This window comes from Bison bison, unplaced genomic scaffold (assembly GCF_000754665.1).
Source record: "Bison bison bison isolate TAMUID 2011002044 unplaced genomic scaffold, Bison_UMD1.0 scf7180017864032, whole genome shotgun sequence".
Taxonomy (NCBI): Eukaryota; Metazoa; Chordata; class Mammalia; order Artiodactyla; family Bovidae; genus Bison; species Bison bison.
In genome coordinates, this window is record NW_011494604.1 from 127,273 (window position 1) to 138,446 (window position 11,174).

Genomic DNA, 11,174 nt, shown 5'->3' on the forward strand with positions numbered 1-11,174 from the left:
CATGGAGGCATATGAGGTGGCCTGTGTCAGCCTGGATGAAGAGTCCTTACTGCCCATTCCCGACCCTCAGCAGGAAGCCCCAGGCTCACCAAGCGCCTCTTCACACTCCCTTTTTTCTTGCCGTTCTTGCCTGAGCTGACATCCAGCGAGCGGTAGCTGGGTGGCTTCTCCTCAGGCCAGTTTGGGGAGCACGAGCGACGATGGCGGCGGGTCTCCCAACTCTGGGGCTGCCTCTCCTTCTCCTCCTCGGAGCTCCAGGAACTGAGGCCAGAGGGCAGGGGAGGGGAGTAGCTGCGGGGCCTGCGCCTCTGGTGCCCCTGAGCGCTTTCCTTGAGGCTGGGCCTGCGGGGATCTCTCTCTGGGTAGCGGCTCCGGAGAGGGGGGCGGTGGGGCCGCCAGTGGGCCTCACTGGATGAGGGGCCGTCGCCGACGCTGAGGCTGTCCCTGTCCGACCAGGGCCTGGGTGACCAGCGATGCCTGGAGCCGCGGTGCCTCCCACGTCGCAATCGGTCCAGCTCCCTTTGCTCCAACTCCCAGCACTGAGCCTCAGGATCCCGGAGCTCCTGGTGGAAATCAGAGCAGCGGTGCTGCCTTCTCCCCTCCCTCAGATCCCAGGGTCTGGAGGGAGATGGCGGTGTGGGGAGCCACTGCTGGCGGGAGGAGCTGCTGGTCCTCCGGGAAGCCGGCAGGTCTCTGACCAGGGGAGGCAGGTGGATGATTCTGCGTTCCACAACCTCAGAGCCCAGGGAGGACAGGATGCTGCAGGGGTGGCCAGATATGGCCTGGAGGTCAGGTGGCAGAGGCTGGGCTGGGTTGAGGTTCCGCAGCTCCTTCTCCAAATACTCTAGGACACCATTGGGGATGGGAGGGTGAGCGGTTGCCTGGGTCACTGGCACCTCGGGGAGGCTGGATCGCAGGGACAAATCTGAATGAAAATAAGAATAAGAACATGCAGAACTGCTCGTCCAAAACACACTCCTCAGAATCAGGGCCCCCAAGTGCCACCTTATTTAGCGTGAATCTACGCCTTCCCATCTTCCATCACAAAGATGCCCACTATTTGGTCATGAAGGCCCCGATGCAGCCCACGCTCCTACCCTTGCCCTTTACCCTCTCCCACCCCAAATCTCTGGCAGGGTTTACCTCGCTGCAGCAGTGGGTTCATTGGATAAGATGAAAACTGGGAGCTCCTGTCCGCCCCCCAGTACAGGGGTTTTTCCATCATCTGAGAGCCTAGGGCCTGAGCCTGCTTCATGTAGCGGTGGCGGGCCAGGGCTGCAGGGGAAAAGGGAGAAACGCAGACCCTGAGCCAGTGCAAGGCCCACACGCCCCACTTCACTTCTCTCCACCCGGCAGCCTTGCCAAGAGGCCACTTTCTCTCCTTGAAGTTTACTGTGTCCTCTCTTACACGGGTGGAAGAGTTAAGGGAAGTAGTGAATCCACTGTTCCTCTGTCAAAACGCTGGGAATAAATTCCCTGGCAAGACTGCAGTTCCTGCACCCTAGGAAATATCCTCCTGAAACTTGACTTCCTAGTCTTGAAATCATTTCATCGTCCTGCCAATTTCCAAGGTCACCTAAAATGTATAGGTAGAAATGTAGATCTTAGCAGGCAGTGAAATCTCAGCTATAGGCCAAATATAGAAGGCACAGATGCAAAGGGCTTACAGGAGGCAGTGAGTCAGGGGCTTCTTGGGAGGATCACCTGCTCAGAGTGGAAGAAAAGGACACAGATGCTGAGGTCAATGTGCAGAATTACTGGTAAAGGGAAAGGGACTGATGAATGTTTCCAGCTGGTAATGCCAGCCCTGGGTGGGAGAAAACCACGGGGAATAAGGCAGAGAATGCAAAAACCTGAAGTAGATCCTTTCTACACTTCTCCTCACTTTATTAAATATTGGGGTTTTCCCTAAGTAAGGGGAATCTCTAATGGGTGGGTTAGAGGCAGAGAAGAGAGAAGGGAAATACCATTTCCTTTCAGGGCAAAGAAAATAGTATAAAAAAAAAAAGCAGCCCAAGAGTCCATAGAAATGTTTCTCCAGTCCCTTCTGCAGCTGATCTGAAGCACACAACCCACAGCACATACAAATTAAAAACAAATGCATTTAGTTGTTTTGCTCACGTGATTCTATTTTGTGACCGAGTGCACATGTCTCCCAAGGTCCCTGTGTATACATGCATGTAGAACAGTCCAATGTCTATCCACTTGTGTGCTTAAGTGCAGGAAGTGCCCTCTTTAGGCCCCCAGCATGGTACTCTCACCTCTTCCTGGGTTCCCCAACCCTCTGAATGCCCCTAAAGCCACAGAGCTCTGCCAGAGCTTCCTCTTACCATAGTAGGAGGAGGAAAAAGACAGGCATTCTGGACCCAGCATAGGGTGGGGGATTTGCTGAGGCCAGCAGCTAAGGGTTATCTGGAAGGCTATCCAATGGCTCCAGTATAAAACCAACTTCCAACACACAAGAAATGGTTATAGCCAAGCCCGCAGACCTGTGTGGAGCTCCAGCCCTGATGGTGAGTCACAGCCCAGCCTGGATGAAGCCAGATGCAGGCTTAGAGCAGCTCACCCACCTGCCACACCTTCATGCCTAAGGACAGCACACCAGACCCTCTGAAGACAAGTTCACCTACTCAGCACTTTCCTCTCTCTCTTGCTAACATGTGCCTCCCCCAATTCCATATAACATGCCACCTTCAGCACATACAATGCCCTCCTTAATACGGGCCAGTCACTTTACATGAGTTAACTAATCCTCAGAGAAATCTCTTAAATGTGAGCGTCAGATGAGAAAGTTAGAGAGGTTACCTTCCCAGCCCAATGTCCCACAGCTGGTGACCGACCAGTAGAGGCAGTGTGTGACCCTGTGTCTGTCTGTCAAGCCTCTACTCTTTCTGCCAAACTGCAGAGTCCCCAGACTCCTTTATGTGATAAAGCAAAAAAAAAAACAAAAAACAAAAAAAAAAACCCTTTCCCAGCAGTACCTTCTCACATTATTTTTCTCTCCTCAGCACCACACCTTTCAAAACTCACTCCAGACTAATCTCTGCTTCCAGGGCCTCAGGACATCTGATCCCATTGGGAACAACGTTCGCTGCCCCCTACCCCTCTTAACTGAATCTTGATCTCCTCCCAATGGTACTGTTGCATCTTTGGGCCACTTCCTTTTTCAGCTCCTCCAATTCAATAGGAAGGAAAAGGAGAGTTGGGCTTCTCTTCTTGCTCTCCAAATGACTTCTTAATTAATGGGACCCTTTGCAGAGATGACTTCCTAGAGACTTTTCTGGATCTTCCATCAGGCTTCCTGTCAGATTTTCACACATTCCCAAGATTAACTCACCTGCTTCCTTCTTAACTGCCACCATCTCTTTCTAGGGTCCTTTCCTTCCCTAATGCACTGGAGTGAAAAAATATAGTCTCTGAGCTTCTACCTTGCGTGCCTGTCCCTAAAAAAATAGCTCGATGGGGAAGTCTAGACTATCAGGCTTTCTGTTGCTCACCTAATGGGGAATCAGGCAACAAAATAAGAAACATGGAGAAATTAACAAAGCCTTGCTGCTGCTAAGTCACTTCAGTCGTGTCCGACTCTGTGTGACCCCATAGATGGCAGCCCACCAGGCTCCCCTGTCCCTGGGATTCTCCAGGCAAGAACACTGGAGTGGGTTGCCATTTCCTTCTTCAATGCATGAAAGTGAAAAGTGAAAGTGAAGTTGCTCAAGTCGTGACTGACCCTCAGCGACCCGACCCCATGGACTGCAGCCTACCAGGCTCCTCCGTCCATGGGATTTTCCAGGCAGGAGTACTAGAGTGGGGTGCCAAACAAAGCCTTAAATGACTCCTAATAAGTTATCTCTGAACCTCAGTGGTGTAAAATCTGTCTTGATCACCTTTAATGAGATAGTTAAATATACAGACTCCTGGATCCCACTCCCAGACTGGCCTTCAGTCAAACACAAGGTGAGAAAATCCATGTTTTCAACAAGCTTTAAGGCAGGAGTTGGAGTTGACTATTGTGGATTCTCAACTCTCAACAACATTCTGAGAATTATGGTCCTCAGGGATAGGTTTCCATAAACACAGGCTTTAAGAGTCACTGGGACTTCCACTGGAATCCCAGCATGTATTAGCTGTGTAATTTCAGTTGAGTCTCCACAGTATGTTAGCTCAACCTCCTCATTTTTGAGCTGGGGATAATAAGTAGTGAAGTGAAAGTGTTAGCCACTCAGTCATGTCTGACTGATTTGTGACCCCATGGACTGTAGCCCGATAGGCAACTCTGTCTATGGAAATCTCCAGGCAAGAATACTGGAGTGGGTTGCCATTTCCTCCTCCAGGGGATCTTCCTGACCCAGTGATCGAACCCAGGTCTCTTGCATTGCAGGCAGATTCTTTACTATCTGAGCCAACAGGGAAGCCCCAGGGATAATAATACCTATTTCATAAAGTTGTTGCAGTTAAATGAGGTAATACATATGAAATGCCTAATACTGGCAAATATTCAATGGGTCATGGCTCATGTTGTTACAATAAATGGTTAATATAAGTCACTACTTTCACCTTAGATCCCATAGAAGACAAAAAGTACACATTTGGAGACTAAAGCATCAAAAGCATATTCATTTTCATTTCTGAGGAAAACCCGGGGCATGTGCTTTAAGATCACCCTTTGTGACAGAAATAATGCTCAACACCTCCCTTCCACCAGAGACCCGCAGCCAGAATCTTCTGTGTGAATCACCCATGGTGCCTGAATCACCCTGAGGACCTCCAACTCTTTCCACTCCTTACCACCCCCTCTCCACTCTTACAGAGAGTTCTTCGCCCTCCCTGAGCCATAGGTCATACCGTCCTTTTTCTTTTTTTTTATATATACTGGCAGTATACACAGTATACTGATTTGACTGGCAGTCCTTTCAAGGACATCCTCAGAAACACCCTAGAATCCCACACCCCTTGAACCCTTGCTATTTCAGCTTTCGGGAACTACCAGTCCATGCTTCCTGGGCGCATGATGATTCCATTGTCAGACAACCAACCTCAAATAGCCATTTTTCCAATATGCGTAGATCTCCTTGACTGATTCAGCAACCCTGCTTCCCTCCTCCAGAGCAGCAGTTTAAACATTCCCCACTTCTGATGTCTTCCCCGCAGTATGAACTTTCAGCTGATAACATGTCTTTGTTAAGGAAGAGGAACCAGTCCTGGACATGGAATCAAGAGACCTAGGACTAGTCCAAGGCTTACCACTAACAAGCTGTGTATAATTGTGGAAATCTCTGTCTAGGCCCCACTTCCCTCAGCTGAAGTGGGGTTACTAAACTTTGGTGTCATTTTTGTTTTACTTCTCCCTGGTCCTCTCACTGGAAAGCTGGGGCAGGTTGTGGGGGTGGGCTGTGGTCACAGAAGCTCAAGAATCACTGACATCGTTCTTGAAGCTGCCTTGTGTGTCTAGAATTTTGATCTGCTGAAATCGAGACAGGCTGGTGTCAACTCACTCCCCCAGCTTCTTCCCTTACACTTTAATCATATTCCTTGCGTTAACAACTTCCTCTCTCTCTCCAGAGGGCAGGCTTCCTTTTCCTTCCCTCTCTTACAGTGAAAGGTAGTCCTGATGTCACTCCCACTGACTCCATCCCTCCTCAGTTGCTGCCTCACTTCACAATGCTTCCTTTCTCTTTCTTTCTACTGGCCTTGGTTCTCCATCTACAAGTATGCTTCAGTTCAGTTCAGTTGCTCAGTTGTATCCAACTCTTTGTGACCCTATGAATCACAGCACGCCAGGCCTCCCTGTCCATCACCAATTCCCAGAGTTTACTCAAACTCATGTCCATTGAGTCGGTGATGCCATCCAGCCATCTCATCCTCTGTTGTCCCCTTCTCCTCCTGCCCCCAATCCCTCCTAGCATCAGGGTCTTTTCCAATGAGTCAACTCTTCGCATCAGGTGGCCAAAGTATTGGAGTTTCAGCTTTAGCATCAGTCCTTCCAATGAACACCCAGGCTGATCTCCTTTAGGATGGACAGGTTGGATCTCCTAGCAGTCCAAGGGACTCTCAAGAGTCTTCTCCAACACCACAGTTCAAAAGCATCAATTCTTCAGCACTCAGCTTTCTTCACAGTCCCTCACATCTATACATGACCACTGGAAAAACCATAGCCTTGCTTAGGGTTACCTTATTTAAAAAAAAAAAAAAATCAACGATCACATCCACCCTCTTCCCCATCCAAGAGCTTAACTTGACAAGTCCTGCCCTCTCCGTGTAATATCCTCTTGTCACCAAATTTCTCAGGACAGACTCCCCAGGTGACTCACTTTGAAAGTGACCTCATCTGCTCAAGTTCAAGGATCTTTCTTTGTGGCCCACATTTCCTTATCTCACCAGTTCTTCTAAATGAAATCTAACCACTTGGGAGAAACCACTTTCTCCCAGAACCTGTTAATCAGCTTACGGACAGTAGACACATTTATCGCTGGTGCTGACTGTGTCCCTAGCCCCTGCCTGTTTTGAGTGCCCCACAGACTTAGGGATTCCGAGAAAGTATCCTGGGAGAGTTTCTCTCATCTCAGTCTTTATATTACAGCACCGGGAGCAGTGACTCCTACATGACCTCCTTCCCAGAGGAGGGATAGAAAGGCAAGGAGCTCCATGGCCCAATACCGAGTTCTCTGCTATTTCTTGTCTCTTGAAGGAGCTTATTGGCATCTCAGCCAATCCCATAGCGATCTACACAGACAGGCTGTGGCAGCCTCTGTTGTGGGAAATTCACATACTGTAAGTCAGACGAGAACGAATGCAACACTGCATTGTTTCTGCTACTTACCTTGTGTGACTCCTCTGACCTTCAGTCTCCTTATTGTTAAATAACAATGATACCTGCCTTCTAGGGTTGTGAGGATTCAAAAGGGAAATATATGCAAAGGCCCCACACACCAGACATCCAATAAAAGTTAGTTCTCTTTTCCTATAAGACAGCAACCTCAGAACACAGGCCTGAAACCAGACTCGGACCATTGAGCTTCCTGACATTATAGATTAGGTTTTGTTTCTATCTTAAAAGCCAATTTCTGGGTTTCTTTTAATATCCTTCAAATGGACCAAAATGATAACAGTGGTTATACCTGGGTGCTCAGATCAGTTTTTTCATTTTCCTGAATTTCTCAGATTTCCTACAAGGTAATAACTTTACTTATACCACCAGGAAAAGGAAATGCTACTTTAAAAACACAAAAAAATCCTTCCTTTAAAGCTGCTGATTCTGCTCCATCCGTTCAGTAAGAAAAGATCTTTGTGGAATAAACTTTCTTCTTTTGTCTTCACCAAATGTTTTAGGGCATGTCACAATTCTGTTTTATTAATAAAAGGCCAAATTCAAGCCCAAAGAAAGATCACTGTTAGAACAAGATCTTCTGCCTTCTCTTTCCTTTGTCTAAAACAGAGACTCTCAAAGTGTGGCCCCTAGACCAGCAGTGTGAACTTCTGAGAAATAAAAATCCTCAGGCCCACGCAAGACCGATTAAATCAGAAACTCCAAAGATAGAGCTGGCAACCAAGTTTTAACAAGCCCTCCAGGAGATTCTTAAGTTTGAGGACCCCCGCTCCAACACCTCTCTCTCTTCTGATCTGTTCTTTTCAAGTCATCTCTAGGAAGTGGCCTTCTCTCTCATTGTTCCATGCAAACCACTCCCTCCAGCCACCTCATGTCCAAGCAAGGTCAGAGTTGGGGGAAAATACTGAAGCAGAGGCCTATCAGGGCTGCTGAGGAAAGGACACCAGTGGACAGACCCATCTGAAGGGGGCCTTAGGCAGTCTAGAAGGTGAACAGGCGTAAGTCTTCCCGCCTGGCTCTATGGCTTCCCTAAGCATCATTTTCTGAACTGAGCCCAAAGACCTCTGAGCCTGTGATGAGAAGGGCATAGAGAAGAACCTGGGAGAATGCAAGGTTTTGACGTGGTCATGTGAAATTGATATGTCTGGGGCACTAGGCTTCCGTCCCGCCCCATCCCACTGCTCATCTGTCCCCCTCACCTTCCTGGGGGCAGCAGCAGCGGTTGGGACAGCAGGGGCAGCGGAGGTAGCAGCAGCAGTACTGGGGGCAACACTGGCACCAGCACACTCCAATCAGCAGGAGCAGGAGGAGGGCTCCCAGGACGATGAAGATCACGGTCAGCCAGTCTGCAGGGGGGAAGCCAAGCAAGGGTCGAACTAAATCTTCAGGGGCATGCTTTAGCTTGTAACATGCTAAAGGTCTGATCTACACAGCTCTTGACCTATAAGTTAAGGATGAGCAATATACACGCAGAATTAAAAATTCAGCTTTGGTAAAGTACTTCAGAGGCTGGCTACCGACCACAATAACCTAGGTTTGCTTGTTTCTGTTTTTTTTTTCCCTTTATGTAAAAGTGTCCCAGTGGGGGTGGCCAAATAGAAATCTCCAAGAGCACTTACGCAGGACGATGAGCTTCACTTCCTTATCTGGGTCTCCTGACGTGTCCCCTGGGGCCTCAATGGTGCAGTAATACACTCCATGGTCCCACCACATCACTTCATTAATCACCAGATCTGCTCCTGCAGTGAAGGAGGGGAAGGTGCCAGCAATTAAAGGAGAGGGCATGGGTTTCTGATTTCTGGTAGCTTCAGGTCCCCAGCATTATACTTCCACATCCTAAAAGGGCCTCTCATAGTTAGAGAAAGGCCTCTATTCCTTCCTTTGAGATTCTCTTCTTCCTCTGAACAGTATAAAGGTGGTAAAACTGACCACTTAGTGAGCTCTACCAGGTACCCTGAAAGGAGTTAGGATACATCACCCCACTTCCTTCCTTCCACAACTCTCTAAATGGGTGAGGTAGAGGTTACCAGTTACCTCCCAATGTCTATCCTCCCTTTCTCTCATGGTCGTAGAATTTTTGCTCATGTATAAATACATAGCTATCCAGAATAAAGTCACTAATTGTCATCCTCTCTTACAGATGGACATGGACATGTGACTTGGTTCTGGTGGACAGAATATAAACAGAAGTGTCACATGACGGCTCTCAGGAACCTTCTTGAAAACAGTTTGGGAACATCTTTGCTCTTTTCTTCTTCATTTCTTCCTCCACTCTGTTATCTGGAAAGCAAATGTGATGGCTACCATCTTGGACCGTAAGGAAAGAGATGACATTCTTAGTGAGCAGGAAGGAGCTTGGGTTCCTGAGGAATTAATGGAACAGAGCCACCACACTAGTTCTGGTCTGTCTAGCCCCAAATTTACACCTGTATGTGTGTGTGCTCAGTCATGTCCTCTCTTTGTGACCCCATGGACTGTAGCCTGTTAGATCCTCTGTCAGTGGGATTTTCTAGGCAAGAATATTGGGTTTCCATTTCCTCTTCCAGGGGATCTTCCTAACCCAGAGACCAAACCCGAGTCTCTGCCTGCATTGGCAGGCAGGTTCTTTACCACTGAGCCACCAAGGAAGAAATTAACTTTTTATTGTTTAAGTCACTAATAGTTGGGGCTTTTGCTTACTCGAAATCAAATTTAATCCTGATACAAGGGGTAGGATTATTAGCTGCATATCAGATGAGGAAACTAAGACTAGAGGGAACTGGAACATAGAGAGGTAACAAAGAGAGGTAGGTTCAAACTTAAGTCTTGCCTCAAAGCTGGTGCCCTCAACCACCAAGCTCTAATGTCTTCTCCAAACTGGGTAGGAAAATCCACAGCTTGGGTTCCTCACCAGCTGTGAACATACACTTCTGAATCTTGATGGGACAGTTGAGATGAACTTGAGGAACAAGTAAGGATGAAATGCCAATATTTTCAGAATAAGTGTTACTCAAGAAAAGAATGAGTTTTGTGAGCACCAAGTCTCTACCCCATTAAGATAGATGAAGGTTATGTTCACATTTAATAAAGGCAAATGTTCTCTAAAGACCTTCTGTGGGTCCAGCACTATGTCAGACTCTGTGGAAGCTCAAACAAGACCTGTGCTGTGTCTGTCCTGAAAGGGCTTAAGGTCTAGTCAGAGACATCAGGGTAGCCCCCATGTCCAAGCTACTTTAGCCACACAAAGTACCAGAGGACACCTTCAAATCCTTAAAGACCTTAGTTATAGATTTGATCCTGCTTACTTGGCAGTCATAGTTGCAATTCTTTTTTATCTGTTGGTTAAGAAATATTTATTGAGGAAATGAAACAAACATGCAAGGTCATGCACCACTGGAGCTAATTTTGACTTCTCTTTCCTTCTCTTTCTACGTCAATCCCTATAGTTTTTTTCCTACTCATGATTTTCCAACCTGCTGCCTTTCCCAGAAACAAGCTTACCCCAGACTTGGAAAAATGGTGAAAGTGCTTTGGAGGAAACACCCCCTCCAAGGTTAATGTGTATTATAAATCTCCCCCAATTTTACTAGAGACAAAGATTATTTCATGGATATCAGAATAATGATTCTGATGCATTCATTAGAACTGATTTGACAGGGTATTCTCAAATGATGCAAACACAGGCATAAAAATTTCAGAAAACAAGGACTCCAAGAAGTCACAACAATCCCGGAGATAGAAATTAAAACCCAGGGGAAATACCACTTTCCCATGGGGATAAGGAGGCAGAATTTGACCCAAAGGTGGTTGGGAGTAGGGGTAGTGGACAGTGTTATTCATTTAGAAAGAAAAAGAAAATGACAGAAAATCAGAGACTATCACCTGTGGGGACTTTCGTCCTTCAAAATCTGTAAAGGAAAATTTAAACTTTGGGGTCAGATCAGAGTTAAGTTTCTGGGCTCTGGATAGAGTAGTCACCCTGAACCTCTGAGGATGCACCTAAAAACTGGAAAAGGACAGATGTTCCATAAGGCTGAATGCTCAAGGGCTGACTTGGGAAGGTCAGAGGTTGAATATAAACAGATCAGACTTACATACTGCAGCCAAAGTATTATACACAAAGTTGGAAGCAGTTTTTAAACTAGGTTGATCTATCTCTAAAACAGTCATCGAATATTCACTGATTTCTTCAGATTGTTGCTATGGGTACCCTGAGTAGCCTGCTAGGTGTATTCTCCCACTTTTTCCCCCCACTTTTAACCAGTCAATATTTATTTAACACCATGCTGCTGCTTGGAATACGGAATGAAGCAGGGCAAAGACTAATGGAGTTTTGCCAAGAAAATGCACTGGTCATAGCAAACACCCTCTT

General features: G+C 47.1%; 1 protein-coding gene across 4 annotated transcripts in view; it reads right to left on the reverse strand.

The window, feature by feature from the left end:
- Positions 1–11,174, reverse strand: part of ILDR1 (immunoglobulin-like domain containing receptor 1) — a 40,091-nt gene that overhangs the window by 10,206 nt on the left and 18,711 nt on the right. Inside the window, exons 4-7 of one of the 4 annotated variants that reach the window (XM_010834243.1) lie at positions 8,443–8,562; positions 8,023–8,169; positions 1,144–1,275; positions 131–925 (exon numbers count right to left, since the gene is read on the reverse strand). In XM_010834243.1, coding sequence (XP_010832545.1) covers positions 131–925; positions 1,144–1,275; positions 8,023–8,169; positions 8,443–8,562 — 1,194 coding nt within the window. Of the gene's footprint in view, positions 1–89; positions 926–1,143; positions 1,276–8,022; positions 8,170–8,442; positions 8,563–11,174 lie in introns of all 4 variants that reach the window. The other 3 variants (XM_010834242.1, XM_010834245.1, XM_010834244.1) reach the window with 3 other exon arrangements.